We start from the raw sequence: 20,299 nt of genomic DNA, 5'->3' as shown, positions 1-20,299 counted from the left end.
CTAGCTAGACCACCATGAACCATTGGAGGATGCCACTAAATCTCTAGCAAAGATTTTACATACAGCAGCTACAAAGGCATTCCCATGTAAGATGGGCTCTATTGCACCACGCAAATGGACTACCCCTCAAAATGCTTGGTATAATGATCAGTGCAAACAAACTAGGATCTGCCTACAGAGGGATGTTACACTCGGGATATTATGCACACACAAGCATGCACGGAATGTCTTCTGTCATCTTGTGCGAAAAAAGAAGAGGGATTATCTAGCCAAAAGGCATGGAGAAAATTTCATGGTGGGCAACCCCCATTTCAATTGACATCACCTACGGTATGGCATCAACATGCTAGCGCACTGTATGATGTTCCATCACAGGAGTTGATTCCTTGTCCATCAAACTCTAGGCCAAAACAATGTGGATTCTTTACGGAAAAAAATGGTGAGGTATGCCATTTGGAGGTTAAAGAATGGGAGAGCACATGATCAAGATGGCCTTGAGGCAAAACATTTTGCACATGCATGTTATGCATTGGCCCCTATCTTGTCAAATATCTTCAATAGGGCTGTATGTGAGGGGTTTCCATCAAGTTGGTGTGACCACACAATAGTGCCGATTTTTAAGAGCAGAGATCCATTGGTCACTAACAACTACCGCACTATTATGATTAGCCATATGCTAGCGAGGATATAGGCCTCTATTGGGGAGCATGAGTTGAGTTGGTATGCTGAAACAAAGGGGATACGGTCTACAAGACAAGCTGGTTTCCACCAAGGATACAATACATTAGACCATATATTCACACTAAGGGCCTTGATTGAGAAGGGACGATCACGAAGGCAAAAAATCTATTGTTGTTTCGTGGATTTCCGCAAAGCTTTTGATATGGTACCACATGCAAGACTCATGCAGAGGTTGCGAACCATTGGAATCCTAGAGGATATGCAATGGTGTATTCATACATTGTTTGAGACACTAACAGGTAGAGTACGATTGCCCGAAGGCACAATAGACTCGATGTCTAGCACAGTTGGTGTAAAGCAAGGTTGTCTACTCTCTCCTTTGCTATTTGGATTGTACATTGACAAGATTTCACATAACATACAAAGATGGGGTGATATGGGAGCTAGCTTGACTAGGGTATTGATACCAATTTAGTTATATGCAAACGATATTGTGCTCATCTCGAATTCACCTGAGGGGTTACAGTGACATCTGGACGTGTTGCATGTGTTTTGTGAAGAGAAATGCCTCAAGTTTAATCTTGGAAAGACTAAAATTATGGTCTTTAACACCTCGGTAGCTTGGGTGACACTTTATGTATGAAGGTTAGTAAAAATGGTTAGACAAAATGTAGTACTCTAGAGTGACAGTGTGCACGCATACACTTCCAGGAGCCCCATACCAAATTGTGGCTCTTTGACACTTTAGTCATGCCCACACTACTCTATGGAGCAACCATTCGGGGCCCAAGCCTTTATCATACTAGAAGGGCACCTCCATGGACTGTAACGGACATGAAGCTCAACATTATGATGGCTAGGAACATATGGAAAGACCGCTGGTCATGATGATAGCACGTATGGTAAGGGTGACAACCTCAGTACCTTAAGAATTCATCGAAGCATAATTGAGTGCAATGCCCATGGTAGTGGAGGCACTATTCCAAGCAATCACCTTCCTCCACAGGATATGGCAACTCCCTAAAGACCGATACCCTAGGCTAGCTCTAGGGTCTTCAAGACAACTTGAAGCAAATGGAGATAGACAATGTTGGTATGCACATATGAGCACATGGCTGAACTTGCATGGCATGAATATAGACAGATTGCCACCGTTCAATTACAGCCTTGATTGTCCCACTTTGAGTCTCAGTCATTCAGAGTTTAATGGAGTGATCAAAGCAAACATCACTAAAGTGGAGACAGGGAAGACTTGGTCCAAGCCCCCTTTCCCATTAGGCACAAAGATGGCACAATACCAATGTAAATTCTTACAGCTTTCCCATGATGGTTTCATAGCGAGGCTGAGATATATGGAAGCTCAACTTTCTCACGGGCTTGGAGTTGCCATTGAATAGATTCGCACCTCATCTCATCAGCTGATGATTGAGACAAGTCGATGGAGCCATGTTGCAACAAATGAGAAGATGTGCCAACTTTGTGGATGAGAGTCAAAGTCAGAGGAATACTACATTTGTAGATGCATTGTATACTATGATATCTGAGGCTGCTACCATTGCCTCTTTAAGGAGGGCTTTGGACCATTAAGACGGGTGATGGACTATGAGGACCAAAGATGTCTAGCCCTTTTCTTATTGAAGCTCCAACCGCGCAGAGCAACATTGTTAAGGGATTGGAGGCAACCCCAGCCAAATCCACCCCTCCAAAGAGCAATTACAGCCTTTTTCAATATAGTTGACCCCCCGGCCACTGCCACCTTAGACACCACATCTCCTCTTGACAAGCACCATCAAGGGACATCATAAGGTGGCATCACAATGGACAAAGCTACAGCAATATGCAGAGCACAACGCCCTAGGGTACTTGCTCAGCAATGTAGCCAGGCTCATATGCGACATATTCCCATCACGATTGCTCATTACAAACAAAGATTACCACAATGACTCAATCGGAGGTAGCTTGCAAAGTCTTGGTGGATTCCATATACAGAGAGGGAGATACTCTATACACTTTTCAATTTTTCAATTTTCCATATTTTTCATTTTTCATTTCAATTTATTATCATATAGACCTAGAGATAATTCTGTTTTCTTCTCTCATGAGAAATGATGATACCAATTGTATAAGTTATCGTCTCATATGCTTCTGGAGGCATTAATAGATCTCTCTCTCTCTCTCTCTCTCTCTCTCTCTCTCTCTCTCTCTCTCTTTTCGTAAAAGGTAATTGTATTAATTACGAAAAAGGTACAAGATTACATGATTACATGATTACAAGAGACACGAGGGCCCTAGCCCAACGTGTGGGAAATCCCCGTACTAATGCACTAAAAAGGTTACACCAATCGTGGCAACGACCCAGAGGCAATTGCCATATGCCAGGGATGCAAATCCTCTTGAGGGAGCAAGTCGGAGTGTCGAATGAGATCTAGCTGCCAATGCAAGAGCCCTTTAAGCCTGGCAATATGTCTCGGTACATTAGAGGCCGAATCAAAAAGAAAAGCATTGCGCGTGGTCCAAATGTGCCAGCATCCCCAGTATCTGAAAAAGTGAAATAAGATCTTAATATGTAACTGTGGCGGTGTGGGGTACTTTGGGCGCACAAAAACCCAGTCGAAAGGAGTTAGTGAGGACCCCACCACCGCGTGCCAGATTTGCGACAAGAGTAACCAAATATTCTTGGCGAGCGGGCAAGAAAGAAAACGATGTCGGGCCAATTCCGCAGTAGTGGTACAGAAGAAACAATTGCCATTCGAGATTCGACGCTTGGAAAGGGCCGAGGCAAGAGGAAGACCACCAATCATTACCCGCCAAAGAAAAACCTTGCATTTGAAAGGTGCCTTATTCAGCCAGCCCTCCATCAGCGTTGCCTGCCACCATGACCGCGATTTCCGCAGTCCCCAAACAGTATTAGCTTTCACACCCAGCCAGTGGTGATCTTGAATGAGAAGATGATACACTTGATTAGTAGAGGCCTTTTCCAGACTCAACCGGCCTGCAAGGTCCCAGTCCTGCCAAGGACGATCCACAGCCAGGGCAGGAAAGGGTTGCCTACCCTGAAGCTCCAACAAAAGCTTTTCCCATAAACCACGGTATCCGCGCGGGATCCTGAAAAGTCTCCTAGTAGTCCGAAACGATGCGAGGACATTGCGAGTGGCAAGGGTAGCATCCGCAATCGAAGTCAGACCTAAACGGGCCATGCGGTTAAATCTCGGTCTGAGCTGATGTTTGTCTTCCCATGAAAGAAATCCGGATACTGCCAACAATTCCAGCTGAAAGGAGTTAGACTGCACGCGGTCCCCTACTAGATGCCAACGGGCCTTTTGGAGCCCCACTTTCCAAGAGCCGACCAAGTGCAGTAACAAAGAGGAAGAGGGATTGGAAAATCGAGAGTCAAAATTAAGGACATGCCACCAGGAGGCCCGAAGCCGTGTGTTACCATGGCGTAGCCCGCTGTCTTCAAGAAAATAACGGGCTATAATGGTCCACGGGTGATGATCCACACACATGGCATGAAAAAGAGACCAACGAAGAGCCACCATATGAGTTTCTGCATCCAAAATAGCGCCAGCACCCATGCGTTTAGGGATACATGTATGCGACCATGAAATCCATGAAATGCCTGCCTGCAAGGAATCCTTCTTCCATAGCATGAAACGAATGGGATGAGTGAGAGCCTTCAAAGTAGTAGGCATCCACGGCAGCAATGGCAGGAAATACGCTAGCATTGGTAGCATAATTGTCTGAGCCACTTTGAGGCGCACATGGAATGGCCACACTTGCGACTTCCAATACATAAACTTCGTCGCCAGTTTTTGTGAAATCCACTCCAGTAGGTCCTTTGGCCGTACATCCACTCCCAACGGGTATCCAAGATGCCTGACAATGGATCCACGGGAAACTACCTGACCCTGCCAACCTAATGACTGTAAATCAGGCTCCTTGCAACTGAGAATGGCCGACTTAAAGGCATTGATGCGAAGACCAGAGGCCTGACCAAAGAGCGTCCAAACATCTAATGCCTTTCGAATGTTGTCCCTGTCTGCCCGCAAAATCATAAAGGTGTCATCAACCAAAGATTGGCTAATGAAGTGCTGCCCCAAAGGAAGAGACAATCTGGCCAGCTGAGCAGAAGCCGCCATTGAGGATAACATTGAAAGGACCGGGTGAGTCGCCAGGGCAAAGAAGAGAGGACTCAAAGGGCAACCCTGTCTGACCGAGCGAGCAAGGACAAATGGCTCTGTAACCCCACCATTGAGCATAACTCTTGAAGAAGCCGCAGCACTAATGGTGTAGATCAATCCGGACATCCGGGTACCAAAGCCCATAGCAGACATGAGATCTGCAATGAAAGACCAGTCCACATAGTCAAACGCCTTTTCCAAGTCCAATTGAATCAATACCACTTCCTGATTGGAATGCCGCGCATAGTCAATAGCCATTTGCACATTCAAGATATTATGGAGAATGTTGCGGCCCTTGATGAAACCATATTGGAGAGGATGCACAATAGCTGGAAGGTGCTTGTGAAGCCGATTCGCCAACACTTTGGAGAAGATTTTATACATCGAGCCCATCAAAGAAATTGGTCTCCAGTGTTGCAGCTTTGACGGCGAAGGGACCTTGGGAATCAGTTTGATAAGGCCTTCTTTCCATGAGGAAGGCATGACCCCTATTTCCCAAACTTGCTGACACATGACCGCCAATGGCTTCACCAACTGCGTGGCCGAGTTTTCAAAGAATTCATTAGTGAGACCATCCCAACCAGGACTTTTCTCCTTAGGCAGGTGCAACAAAACATCCATAACCTTCTCCTCGCAAATATCTGCCTCCAAAGTGGCTTGCATATCAAGTGGAACCTGCTGACGGACCAAATGATAGAAGGCCGAGCGGGCATGCGTAACCTGGCTAGAAGGCGAGGGAGAAGAACCAAGAAGTTCCATAAAATAATTTCTGCACATAGTGACAATGGTCTACGGATCAGTGACCATGCAACCTTCCGAATCCTGGAGTCTAGTCATATTTTCACGAGCCGGAGAAGCATGCAAGGCGCGAAAGTACTTATGAGACTGGCAGGCACTATCTTGCAATGTGTCAGTCAAGTTATGCAACTTGGCCTGCTGATAAGATTTCAACTGAAATACTTGAATAAGATGGGCCAAACGCCTTTCCAGTGACAGCAGAAAATCATCATCTGGGGAATCCACGAGCAAGGAACGGACCAAAGCCAGTAAGTCCTCTGTTGCATGTCAACGTCACCGACAAAGAGAGGCATGATGAATCCCATACTGCCGAGCAACCCGCTGCACATTAGAAAGCAGCCGCGCAAATGCTGCCAGGCCGTCAGAGGCGAAGTCCAATAAGAATCTCTCAATCAATTGCTACATATAGCCCTGAAAAATTGGATGCGTCAAATAAGAGGAGTTGAAACATAAAGGGAGACTATCCAGCAACTGCGTAAAAGGTGCAATAGATTGTGCCCGCATCTCAAGCTGGAGGGGGAAATGGTCCGACAACGCATATTGCTGCAAGATCTTCATTTCCAGCATTTCGGGAAGAAAATCATCCCCTTGCATGATATACATTCGGTCCAACCGCAACCAAGTAGTGGCATATTGTGCGGAATGAAAAGTAAAGCCTGAAAAAGAAGGGTGAAGCCACGACCAAAGATCTTGCTTAAGCACGCGCAAAGCAAAGGAATTCCACACCCGGCTTTCCGGCGTATCCATTACCGAATGCCCCGAAGTGGACTGAGAAGAGTCAACACACATATTGAAATCTCCCATCAAAAACCCCCTTCGGCCAAGTGACATGGAGCCCTGCAAAGTCGACCAAAGATCCCGTCGGGATGCGGGATCATTTGGAGCATAGAGGCCCAGCAACCATAAAATCTCTCCTTCAAATAAGACTTCGATTAGTAGAAAGTGGCCCTGCACATCATTTTTGACAAGAACAGGCTGGTATTTCTCATGGACAATCATCAGCACGCCCGAATAATGCGTAGCATGTGTCCCTGCATAAAACAGACGGAATCCATGACAATCCACAATTTTTCCTGCTTCAGCGTGACTTTTGTGCTCAACTGCACACAATACATCCCACTGGTTCTCATGCAAGACAGTCCACATGGCATGTTGCTTATGGCGAGAGCAAATGCCTCGCACATGCCACGTGGCTATCTTCATATATCTTCAAAAAAGGAAGTCAGGAACGAGGCGGCTGTTGCCTCGATTTCACCTTTTCCGCGAGAGCATCTAGGACACCCTCATCCAGAAAATCAGCCAATACTGCAAACGAATTCTGGCAACCTGCTTTAGAGGTAGAAGGAAAATCCACTGCCTTGGGAGCAGGGCGGGGATAACGCCGATCCCAGGGTGTAATCACATTACCTTTTGTATCAAACGCCAGCTTAGTAGGTGGGCCCTTGGGGCCGTCTATATAGGCTTTCCTTGTAGACTGATTACGGGGGGCAGATGGGGCCATAGTACGCGCAGCCGGCTGTGAAGTGAACATTTCTTTCCTGCGCATATACGTGCGCACGGAATCCTGTGAAGTATTAGGCCTAGGATCCGCCATGCCTGCATCCAACTTTTTACCTTTTTTTTTACGTGCCTCAATCCAATCAGTGCTACGAGAATCCAAACCCAGGACCTGTTGTTTGCCTTTATCCACGACATTTGGCGGCTGAAGGGCCTCCTGTGTCGGGGCATCAAGCACCATGTCATCCTTAGGCAGCACAACCTGCGTATCCTCGGAAGACGGTTGCCTTTCAAGGCATTCGGCCATGAAATGCCCCAATTTACCACATGAAAAGCAGTGGCCTGCAAAATTGCCCCATTTCAAGCGAAAATGCAAAGGATGCATGCCAGAACAATTGAGGCGAAGCCACGCAGGCCTTTTCCTGGCTGTGTCCCATAACATGCATAAACGGTTTTGATTCATAGCCCTGAGGCTTGGGGGCACCAGCACTGTTCCCACAACGGCCATCGCATCCTTCAACAATGGCCAATCAACTGCCGGACAATTTTCCACTTCCATCCATACCGGGCATTCTTGTTGAAGCAGACGCTGGAAATCGGCCATAGGGCGCCATGGTACAACATGGACCAAGCGGCGATCAAAGAATAACGGCAGCTTGGACAGGAGCTCAGCTCGATGTGTTTCCGATTTCAACAGCACCTCATAAAAGCCGTGAGGTCCAAGGAAGATCTCCTCAACACACTCCCCTTGCAATAAATGGTGCATCCACTGGCGAATATGTGAAAGCACTAGGATCCTGCCAGTGAAGAAAAGTATGACTGCACGGTCATAAAACACCGAGAAGGACCGCAAGACTGATTTCGGGTCCACCGTGGCTTCCAGCACATCATCAATTCCCGCATCAGAAAAAGTTTCATTGTTGTGCTGGACATAATCGCCAAGCAGAGTATTGGCAAAGTCCAGCAAATGCTCCCAGTCTATCTCCTGCGAATCCACAGGATCAGAGGCAACCTGCGCATAGGAACGTTCCTGAGGACCCATTGGCTCGTCAAGAGTATGCTTGGAGCGTTTGCCCGCAGGCGGCAGTTTAGAGCCCGGAGGCATCTCCTCCGTGCAGGGCACCATATCCTCCGGCTCCTCTGTATCGGAATCAGGGCCAAGGGTTGCCACCGTCCGGTCTAGAAAATCCATATCCAGGCCAGCCATACTACTGTCTTCTGGCTTCTCTCTCCCTCTCTCTCTCGCTCTCTCGCGCTCTCGCTCTCTCGGTGTCTGTGGAAAGACAAGGCTGCACTGTCTCCGTGTGCAGGTCACAGAGCCCAGAGGCGCAAGCTCAGGCACGAACAGAGGATACGGCCTCTCGCGGGGGCGACGACCACGGCGGCTGACTGGCGAGGGCAGCGTCCGACAGGCGAGGGTGGAGTCCAACAGGCAAGGGCGGACAGGTCTGGCAGGCGATGGCGGTGGTCAGACTAGGGCGTCTGACAGGCGACAGGGCAGCAATCGTCAGGGGTGGGCGAGAGGACAGGCGACAGAGCAGGCTGTCGACTGACAGGACAGGGCAGGCAGTCGTCAGGGGCGGGCGCGAGGACACACGACAAGGGCAGGCAGTCGTCGGACAGGACAGGCGTCTGACAAGCAGCTGGGGCAGGCAGACGTCTGACAGGCGACAGGCTTGCGATGGCGAACAGGACCGCGACGAGCAGGACCCGCTGGCGTGACACGCGACAGGAGCAGGAACGATGGCGGGCGAGGGGCGACAGTCATCCGGTCGACGGCAGGGCAGGGCACACAGGCGGCGTCATCTCTCTCTCTCTCTCTCTCTCTCTCTCTCTCTCTCTCTCTCTCTCTCTCTCTCTCTCTCTCTCTCTCTCTCTCTCTCTCTCTCTCTCTCTCTCTCTCTCTCTCTCTCTCTCTCTCTCTCTCTCTCTCTCTCTCTCATCTAAGTTTTCCACATAGCAATCAGTCTCAAGGATCTTACCCTTAGTGTGCACGATAGGTGATACCTTCATCCCATCCTCAGCCACCTCAAATGGAGCTTTAACACTAACATTATGCACTGTGATGTTATATGCAAACTCAGTCAATGGCAAATATTGCTCCCACTGTGTCTTATGCTCTGATACCATAGAACCTCAAAAGATCCAACACTGAAATCAACCTCTTCAAACTGCCCATATGTCTGTAGATGGAAGAATGATGAGAATTTCAGCATGGTACCTATATTCTCAAACAATCCCTTCCAAAATAAATTGGTCATTCAAGAATCTTGATCACTAATAATCGATTCTCGCATACCATGATACTTTAAGATTTGCTGTAAAAATAATAGTGCCATGTGATTAATTGCAATTGAATTCGAATACAATGGGATTCCTTCAATCCCCTTCGCAATCCAAAAGCCCCTTGTTGTCAACAATGACTAGCGAGTCTTCAAATTCACCCTTCACCAACTCCTTGGGAAATAAAATTTGCCCCAAATTCGAATGTTGGTTGGTCCCTCACTTAAATCTCATTGAGAATTAATTCTCAACCCTGAAAATTCAAGTCTTAAGGCTCCAATCTCTTGGCACACTTCCCGAGTTGCTATCAAATCCTAATTTCTATTGTAAATTAGGATTTACACCAAAGAAAAGTACATAAGAATGTTGAGATCTTCAGAGCAAGGTTGGGAAATAGCTGGAGAATAAGAGAGAATAGTGAATAGAGAAAAATTTTCAAACTTCCATCATGAGAAAATGGAAAAAATCAGCTACTGCCCTACCTAGATAGCCATGAAAGTTATCTCCATTCATGGAACACACTGAATATGATGTTTGTTTGACTGAAACAATTCTCAAACTGCTGTCACCTACTGTTGTAATCTCTTCAAGGCATGTCACCAGCTCCACGAGGATCTCTTGTTGGCTGGAAATAGCCTATCAACTGTTGTAGCAACTATGGCAACCTTCTCTCTATCTCTTTCAGCTTGCACAAGCCTAGAATCACTTTCTCTCTCTCTTTTTCTTTTGTAAAGCCAACAATTCCAGTTGAAAAGAGCTAATTTGTAAGCGGTCGCACAAGCCTAGAATCACTTTCTCTCTCTCTTTTTCTTTTGTAAAGCCAACAATTCCAGTTGAAAAGAGCTAATTTGTAAGCGGTCTACCGCTAGATGCCAACGCGCCTTCTAGAGAACCAATTGCCAAGAGCCAACCAAATGAACAAGCAGGGATGAGGACGGACTCGAAAACCGAGAGTCTGCATTAAGAACATGCCACCAGGAGCTTCGAATTTGTGTATTACCATGCAGAAACCCGCGGTCCTCAAGAAAATAACGGGCTATCACGGCCCACGGGTGATGCTCCACACACATGGCACGAAAAAGAGACCAACGAAGAGCCAGCATATGAGTTTCGGCATCCAAAATGGCCCCACCACCCAGGCGTTTTGGGATACATGTATGCGACCACAAAATCCACGAAATACCTACATGCAATGAATCCTTCTTCCATAATATGAAACGAATGGGCCAAGTGAGAGCATTCAAAGTACTAGGAGTCCAAGGCAGCAATGGCAAGAAATATGTGAGCATTGGCAGCATAATTGTCTCCACTTTGAGGCGAACATGGAAGGGCCAAGCTTGCGACTTCCAATACAGAAACTTCGCTGCCAATTTCTGTGAAATCCACTGCAGTAGTTGTTTTGGCCGAACCTCAACACCCAAGGGGTACCCCAGATGCCTGACAATGGAACCACGGGGAATAACCTGTCCCTGCCAGCCCAATGACTGTAAATCGCACTCCATGCAACTGAGAATGGCTGATTCGGAAGTATTGATACGAAGACCAGAAACTTGACCAAAGAGCGTCCAAACATCATTAGCCTTGCGAATATTGTCCTTTTCAGCACGTAAAATTATAAAGCTGTCATCAGCCAAAGATTGACTAATGAAGTGCTGACCAGAAGGAAGAGACAATCCGGCCAATTGATCAGAAGCTGCCATGGAAGATAACATCGAGAGAACCGGGTGAGTCGCCAAGGCAAAGAAGAGAGGACTCAACGGACAACCCTGTCTCACAGAGCGTGCAAGGACAAAGGGCTTTGTAACACCACCATTTAGCATAACTCGCGAAGAAGCCGCAGCACTAATGGTGTAGATCAAGCGGGACATCCGAGTGCCAAAGCCCATAGTAGACATAAGTTCTACAATGAAAGACCAGTCTAAATAGTCAAAAGCCTTTTCCAAATCCAATTGGATCAATACCACTTCCTGACTAGAGTGCCTTGCATAGTCAATAGCCATTTGCACATTTAACATATTATGCAGAATGTTGCAGCCCTTAATGAAACCATATTGAAGAGGATGCACAATGGCCGGAAGATGCTTATGGAGCCGATTCGCCAGCACTTTGGAAAAGATTTTATACATCGAACCCATCAAAGAGATTGATCTCCAATGCTACAACAGTGACGGCAAAGGAACCTTTGGAAGCAATTTGATAAGCCCTTCTTTCCATGAGAAAGGCATAAACCCTATTTCACAAACCTGCTGAAACATTGCCGTCAATGGCTTTACCAGTTGGGTAGCAGAACTCTCAAAGAATTCGTTGGTGAGACCGTCCCAACCGGGACTTTTATCCTTAGACAGGTGCAACAAAAAATCCATAACCTCCTCCTCACAAATATCTGTCTCCAAAGTAGTTTGCATATCAAGTGGAACCTGATGTCGGACCAGATCATAGAAGACTGAATGTGCATGTGTCACGTGGTCAGAAGGTGACTGAGAAGAACCAAGAAGATCTAGAAAATAATTACTACACATATTGACAATAGTCTGAGGGTCAGTGACCATTTGACCTTCTGAATTCTAGAGTCCAGCCATATTTTCTCGAGCAGGAGAGGCATGCAGAGTGCGAAAGAACTTATGAGTTTGACAAGCACTATCTTGCAAATTCTCAATCAAGTTTTGTAATTTGGCCTGCTTATAAGATTTCAACTGAAACTGTTTAATAAGATCAGTCAAACGCATCGCCAATGACAGCAGAAATTCATCATCTAGAGTGTCCACCAGCACAAACGAACAAAAGCCAGTAAGTCCCCCGCTGCATGTCGACGCCGCCGACAAAGAGAGGCATGGTGGATCCCATACTGCCGAGCAATCCGTTGCACATTAGAGAGCAATCGTTCAAAGGAAGCAGTGCCCTCCGAGGCAAAGTCCAATAAAAATCTATCAATCAATTGCTGTGTATAGCCCCGAAAGAGTGAATGCTTCAAATAAGAGGAGTTGAAATGTAAAGGGAGTCTATCCAGCAATTGCAGAGAAGGTGCAATGGGTTGTGCAAGGATCTCAAGCTGGAGGGGGAAGCGGTCCGACAAGGCATATTGCTGCAAGACTGTCATTTCCAACATCTCAGGAAGAAAATCATCATCCTGCATGATGTACATTCGGTCCAACCGCGACCATGAAGTTGCATACTGCGCTGAGTGGAAAGTAAACCCTGTAGCAGAAGGGTGTAGCCAAGACCATAGCTCTTGCTTAAGTACAGCAAGCGCAAATGCATTCCATACCCGACTTTCCGGAGCGTCCATCACCGAATGCCCTGAAGTGGACTCTGAAGAATCAACACACATATTGAAATTCCCCATCAAAAAACCCCGTCTGCAGAGTGGCAAGGAGGTCTTCAAGGTATTACAAAGATCCCGACAGGATAAAGGGTCATTCGGAGCATATAGACCCAGCAATCATAAGATTTCTCCTTCAAATAAAATTTCAACCACCACAAAGCGGCCATGTACATCATTTTTCATAAGAACCGGCTGATATTTCTCATGTACAATCATAAGCACACCAGAATAATGTCCGGTGTGTGTCCCTAAATAAAACAAGCGAAACCCATGGCAATCCACAACTTTTCCTACTTCACTGTGACTCTTGTGCTCTACCGCACACAAGACATCCCACTGATTCTCATGCAATACAGTCCACATGGCATGTTGCTTATGGCAAGAACAAATGCCTCGCCCATTCCGCGTGGCTATCTTCATGTGTATTCAAAAAGAAAATCACGAATGAGGCACCACTTGCCTCGATTTAACCTTTTCTGCTAGAATATCAAGGACACCCTCATCCAAAAAATCAGCTAACACAGCAAAAGAGTTCGGACGGCCACCTTTAGAGGTAGACGGAATATCCACTGTCTTGGGGATGGAACGGGGATAACAACGATCCCATGGTGTAATCACATTCCCGCGAGAATCAAAAGCCAACTTAGCGGGTGGGCCCTTTGGACCGTCGGTATAGACTGTCCTAGTAGACTGATTACAGGGAGCAGAAGGAACCATAGTACGCGCAGCATGCTCTGAAGACAACATTTCTTTCCTGCGCATATACGTGCGCATGGAATCTTGTGAAACATTAGGCCCAAGAGCCACCATGCCAACATCAACCTTTTTACTTTTTTTGGGCCGTGCGTCTACCCAGTCATTGCCACAGGAACCTAAACCCGAAACCGGTTATTTACCTTTATCCAGAACTTTAGGTGGCTGGGTTGTATCCTGTGACGGAGCATCAAGCACCATGTCTTCCATAGGCAGCACAACATGCTCATCATCTGAAGAGGGTTGCATCTCTGGGCATTCGGCCATAAAATGCCCCAATTTTCCACACGAAAAGCAATGTCCTACAAAGTTGCCCCATTTCAAACGAAAGTGCAAAGGATGCATGCCGGAGCAATTGATATGAAGCCATGCAGGCCTTTTCCTAGCAGTGTCCCATAACATACATAGACGGTTGCGATTCATGGCCCTTAGGCTCGGGGTAACCAGCATAGTTCCCACAGCGGCCATGGCATCCTTTAACAAAGGCCAATAGACAGCCAGGCAACTTTCCACTTCAACCCACACCGGGCATTCACGTTGAAGGAGACCTTGAAAGTCTGCCATAGGGTGCCACGACACAACATGGACCAAACGGCGATCAAAGAACAATGGCAGCTTAGACAGAAGATCAGCCCAATGCTTCTCAGATTTCAACAATACCTCATAGAAGCCTCGGGGCCCAACAAAAATCTCCTCAACACACTCCCCCTGTAGTAAATGGTGCAACCACTGGCGACTATGGGAAAGCACTCGAATCCTGCCAGTGAAGAAGAGAATAACAGCCCGGTCATAAAACACCAAAAAAGAACGCAAGACAGTTTTCGGGTCCACCATGGCTTCCAGAAGATCTTCAGTTCCAGAGTTCGAAAAAGCTTCATGATTATGTTGGACATACTCGCCCAGCAGAGTGTTGGCAAACTCCAGTAAATGCTCTAAGTTAATATCCTGAGAATCCACTGACTAAGAGGCGACCTGAGCATAAGAACGTTCCTAAGGACCCATTGTCTCTTCTGACGTATGCTTGGAGCATTTGCCCGCAAGCTGAAAGTCAGGAGCAGGAGGCATCTCTTCTGTGCAAGAAACCATATCCTCTGGTTCCTCTGTATCAAAATCCGGACCAAGGGCTGCCACCGTTTGGTTGATAAAAGCCATATCCAGGCCAGCCATGCTTCTCTCCTCTGTCACAAAATCCTAACTCTCGCTGAGGCGAAGAAGGAATCTGGTTACCCTGCTCTGTCACACATGAGTTGTTACCTAAGCCAGAGAGGACGGCAATTGCTCTGCAGATTCCAGTGGCAGCTGACGGGCACGAGCCAGACCATAGGGAAAGCACGCTGCAGGCGATGTCAGCAGGGCGAAGCCCTGGTCGCAGCAGTAGGGCGTAGGGGGACGGCAACCACGAAGGGGGAAGTCCGTGGGGCGGGGCGGCGTTGGTGGGGAAGGAACCAGGCGATGGCCAAAGCCACAGCCGCAGGCAGGGAGTCACTCAGGTGCCACGAACAGTCGAGCAGGCAACGAGACGCACCTGTGATGGCGCAAACTGGCGGCGTGGCGAACAGGCAACCAAGCGCGCAGGCGACAAGATGAACAGGCAAGCAACAGGGCGCACCTGTGATGGGGCAAACTGGCGGCGTGGCGAACAGGCAACCAGGCGACGGGACGAACAAGCGACCAGGCGGATAGGCGACGAGGCGAGCAGATGACGGGGCGACCAAAGCGAGAAATCAACGGCAGAGCGCGACGTCAGCGTCAGGTGTGGGACGAACCCTACGCAGGTCCGACGACGAGCTCCCGTAACGCGCCATTTCTTCTCCTCTCTCTCTCTCTCTCTCTCTCTCTCTCTCTCTCTCTCTCTCTCGCTCTCAACCTCAAAACGTCTTTTCCTATTGCTTAGGCAAGTTTTGCTAAGTGGTAGCCTTCTAATCCCATTTTCCAACATTATCTATATTATTAAATTAAATTTCCAGCTTTAAAATTTTGAATTTTAATTTAATAATTATGCACCCAAAAAATTAGTCTGACCAACCAACAATTAAATTGGTTTGGGCAAATTCATCTTCCTAGTGACCCTGAGTCTTCTTTATCCCCTAAATTAGTATTAAGTAACCATTAAATGCCAAATCCCTAGTGTCACCAAATGACACTTATGGCTAATAAAATATATTGGGCCAATTTCTAGCACCAAACATCACCTGGTATCTGTGCAACATTACCTAAGACAACTTTTGCCTTTGACATCCATTGATTTCCTCAAATCATTGGCTCATGAATATGAAATAATCTCAGTTGCACTTCACATGTGCAACAAATACTTAAGCGTTTGATTAAATATTATTAAGTAAAGCAAGAAAAATTTCAATTCCTCATGACGACTACTTTCTTGCTGATTCTTGATTGACATCAAAGTCATCTCTTGAGGTCAAACTTCAAGCTTGCCTGTGACAATTGGTCAACATAAGAGCCATCTCCCAAGATCAAGTATGAGCATATCCAAGTACCTAGATGGTTGATTCTCCTTTCAGTTCTACCAACGAAGGGTGTTAAGTCTACCCTCAACATCATGCTTCTCTACGCCTCGCCATTAATCAAGTTATTGACACCACAAGCCAATATCAGCTGTTCCTCTACGTTCAAGTTATCGACATCACACTTCTCTACGCCTCGTCATTAATCAAGTTATCTACACCACAAGCCAACATCAGCTCCTCCTCTACCTTCAACATCAACATCCATGGTACCTCCAAGCTTTGGCTTTGTTCGCTCATCTTTGACATCACCATCCCCATTGTATCTCGCTTTGCATCGCATCCATCAATGCATTTCCTTCATTCTCATCATTATCAAATGGTGGGCAAGTAAACACTATCCAAGTTGCAACTTGAGAAACCCTTCACCCACAGTTTGCGTTTTTGCGTTTTTACATTTTGCGATTAGGGTTTGCAACCCCAAAAAGGGGCCCCACCCTAGACTGATTATCCCTATTTATAGGCCACTCTCTCATTCATTCCTTACGGCTGATCCTTCAATCCGTCACTCCCACTCTCTCTTCGTCAGTCTTCTGACACTTTCTCTTCCATCATCTCTCTCTCTCCTCTCCTACCACCATCTCCACACTCTCCTTGCGCCACCCTTCATCTCTAGTTGGTTGTGTTTATGGTGGCAGTGTGCTCCTCTTTAGCTGACGTCCATCCTCCATTGTTGGCGATGGCATCTTCTATGCTCCTACACCTTGCGTTTGGAGTCGACACTCTCTTGGCGTCAACATTTACCCTATCTGGCGTCATCCTCCACCCTTCTGGCGGCTCCAACTTCTTGCATTTGGCTGCCACGAAGGTTCCTCACCATCTGGTGTCTCTCTCCAACAGGTAGCACCTTCATCAGAGGCAGTTGCACCTTGCGTTTGGTTCCTGCCTGCTTCCCACCCTTCTGACATCACTCCACAGCTGGCATTTCACTCCCAAAGGCTGTCTTCATCTGCGTTTTCAACATCTGGCTCATCCTCACCACATGGCGTCACTCCCAGCAACTAGTGTCACCTCATCAAGCTTGTGTTTGCAAATGGAGACTTCGATAGCTGTCTCCTGCTCGTACGTACCACTCTTCATCCCTCTATTTGCAGACTCAGAGGCTCCTCACCCTTTGACGGCAATCTCCCTGCTCGAGGCAACACCTCCTCATCCTGCATTCACAGACTCAGAGGCTTCTTCGGTAGTCTTCCTGCACTCTAGGGCTTCCTTCGTGCTACGGCACCCTTGTATCAAATTCACTTCATCAGCATGAATTATCTTTCATCATCTTCTGTGTTACTTTTCTCTCTCAGTGTTTGCCGTACACACTGTGTTTTTCCTCGCAAACCCTACTATCTCTTTGGTCACTTAGTCATTTTGACAAACGACATCACACTTCTCTACACCTCGTCATTAATCAAGTTATGGACACCACAAGCCAACATCAGCTCCTCCTCTACCTTCAACATCAACATCCATGGTACCTCCAAGCTTTGGCTTTGTTCACTCATCTTTGACATCACCATCCCCATTGTATCTTGCTTTGCATCGCATCCATCAATGCATTTTCTTCATTCTCATCATTTTCATCATTGTCAAATGGTGGGCAAGTAAACACTATCCAAGTTGCACCTAGCTGAATGAGATCCCCCTATTGCATTACTTCATTGCATTTCCACTATGTGCATACGTCAACCATTGTTGCGGATGAAAACCTACAATTCTAGGCACCCTCCAAAAGGAAAAGCCATGCATTGTGTAGAATATTTCCTTTTGACCTCATCAAGGGGAGCATTCATGAGCCTTTATCACTCACCCAAGATCTCAAGCAACTACGAAACTACATTTACCCTCTTTCCTCTTCTTACCTTTCCATCAACATCCTTGATCATGATTGTGCATAATTGGGTCCCACTTTTATACAAACTATGTAGCCAGCTCAAAACAAGCTTTTTCTTTAAAAATGCTAAGACCCATTTACTCAAGCAACTCAAAAGAAGATATCCACCGCCTTTGTGATTCTAGTAGGTCCATGGGCAGTCCAAAGCAACACCCTCGGCTTGATGTGCCTAGGTCTCTTTGCTGTGGGAACTTTTGGATCAAGGCTGATCCATCTCTTCAATCACCCTTTTTGGGCCTAAGAGGAAGAGTTGAGCTACCAAAAAATGCCTCCTAAATTGTCATATTTTTTGGGCTTTTTTGGCTCATTAAACAGCCCCTATGTCATGTGTGGTCATCTCCTGCCTATGAGCCTCAGTTTGAGTAAGATGGGCACATTAGGAGCTCTGACAATGGATTTGCCAGTCAGATCATTTTTCTTTTTGGGCTGTTTTTGTGGAGTTGAATTAGGCTGAAAATGCATATGGTAATTTTACATTAATATTTAATTCTACTTATTCAACAAACCCAACATTCTCGGGGCTGTGTTTTGCTAACCGACATCCTATTTCAGCTGTGAGTAGTCAGTGGGTAGTCTCTGCATTTCTTATCCTGCCCCAGAACTGCTGTGTTTGGCATCCATCCTGATCATTGCTGCTGCCTTGGCTTCTTCTCTAAGATTGTAACATCAAATGTTGGTAGTTTTCTGCATTGGAATCCGTGAGAAAATCCAGCATTGCTGCCACTTTACCCTTTTTAATGACTACAAATGACCAGACAAAGTGCCAAGGGCACAAGATGTCATGCAAAAAGTTGTCTAAATGGTTGGGTCCTTGAGCTAAAACATACTGATGAATGCAGAAAACACAACAACAAGCTGACTCTGAACTGCATAAAAATCCAGCACTGCTGTCACTTTACCCTTTTTAATGACTGTAATACAAATGACCAGACAAAGTGCCAAGGGCACAAGATGTCATGCAGAAAGTTGTCTAAATGGTTGGATCCTTGAGCTAAAACATACTGATGAATGAAGAAAACACAACAACAAGCCGACCCTAAACTGCATACGCTTGCTGCCACGGTCCAAGATAGTGATGACTGCAATGAATAACAATGGCAGGTCTAGTGCATGAGAAGAGCACACATCAACTCTGTATACTCTCAATTGTTCAGAAGAAGAGTACTTAGAATCTCAGAGATAGTCATTATGAACTTTATGCAATAGTCTAGTTGATCTAATGGAGTGCATACACTCATGGTTTTGAGCATACTGCCCTTATTTTTAATATTGCCGAGCACGGCTGCATGACAAGTTGATACTGCAACAAAATTTCGTGACTTTATCTCTACAATATTACAATAATTAAAAGCACTTTGGGAAACATCATATAATCAGCCAAATCACATACTTCGTTGCCAAAAAATTTGACAAAAGAATTTAGCCTAAGTTTTTCAGGCCTATAAAAGGTCTGATGAACACAAGAAAATGGTCATGGCCACACCTGTTGATACGATGTAATCGATCTTCCTTGACTAGGTCTGCAACCTGTTTCACAGAAGCATAATTACATCACTTCAATGTTTCACTAATCATGACGTGAAAAAGTTGCAAAAGTCAGTATCCATGCATAGAGACTGCTGTCATTGAAGAATCCCCTAAGACGATATACTAATGGAAAGCTCAAACACACCAATGTGTAGCAATATGAAAAATAGAATAAGACACACATTGCAAAAAATCACCAGACAGCTAATTTACATTCATAATGTGTGTAGAGAGTATGGAAGTAAAGGTTACATATGTTTCGCTACCCTGACCTGAAACATATGTGCCCCAAATATACCAATTTGTCTAAAGGCCAGTTGTACAAAGAAATCAGCCTCGAGATATAAAAAAGTTACAACTTCTTACAATGAGCAAAAATGTTTGGTTTTAAGAAGATTTGTTTTTAAAAGTCGGGGCAGTCAAACATGCTTGGCCCATAGCATATGCATGGGAGATCAATGCTTGCGAAAATCTGCCCAGGCAAACATATGATGATATGTACTGTGGAAGTGATTTCTTTGTACTTTGATAAACAATCAAGAATCAAACCTGGTTTTCCCAAAGAGCTGCTGGTGTTCTTGGCCTGGGAGAATATGCAGCTGAATTCACCACATCAAACTTTACCTCTGTCAAAAAACACATGTAATCACTTTCAACCGAGATCACAAGTTGTCAACTGAAGAAGAAACGCAAACATCTGAAAGAATAGCTCACCTTCCATCAAACTCAATGTGTTGCAAAACTGCTGTTCCGTTTCACCTTAAGGAGAAAGAACCAGTAGTACTTTTGAAGATTAACAACAAGAGGATTCCAAGTATTATCAAAAACTAAGTCTTCATGATACTTGCAG

The 20,299-nt window shown here is 46.0% G+C and overlaps 1 protein-coding gene across 2 annotated transcripts in view; it reads right to left on the bottom strand.

The window, feature by feature from the left end:
• The window catches only part of LOC148037761 (uncharacterized), a 101,309-nt gene that overhangs the window by 22,486 nt on the left and 58,524 nt on the right, over positions 1 to 20,299 (bottom strand). For both annotated transcript variants that reach the window (XM_087676730.1, XM_087676729.1), the window contains 3 exons: positions 20,164 to 20,208; positions 19,999 to 20,075; positions 19,406 to 19,449 (listed from right to left, as the gene is read on the bottom strand). In XM_087676730.1, coding sequence (XP_087532856.1) covers positions 19,406 to 19,449; positions 19,999 to 20,075; positions 20,164 to 20,208 — 166 coding nt within the window. The remainder of the gene's footprint in view (positions 1 to 19,405; positions 19,450 to 19,998; positions 20,076 to 20,163; positions 20,209 to 20,299) is intronic.

This window comes from Lygodium microphyllum, chromosome 4, assembly GCF_053477565.2.
Source record: "Lygodium microphyllum isolate KBCC chromosome 4, Lygodium_microphyllum_v1.1.10, whole genome shotgun sequence".
Taxonomy (NCBI): domain Eukaryota; kingdom Viridiplantae; phylum Streptophyta; class Polypodiopsida; order Schizaeales; family Lygodiaceae; genus Lygodium; species Lygodium microphyllum.
The sequence above is the reverse complement of the archived record's forward strand: the minus strand, read 5'-3'. Positions and strand labels throughout refer to the sequence as shown.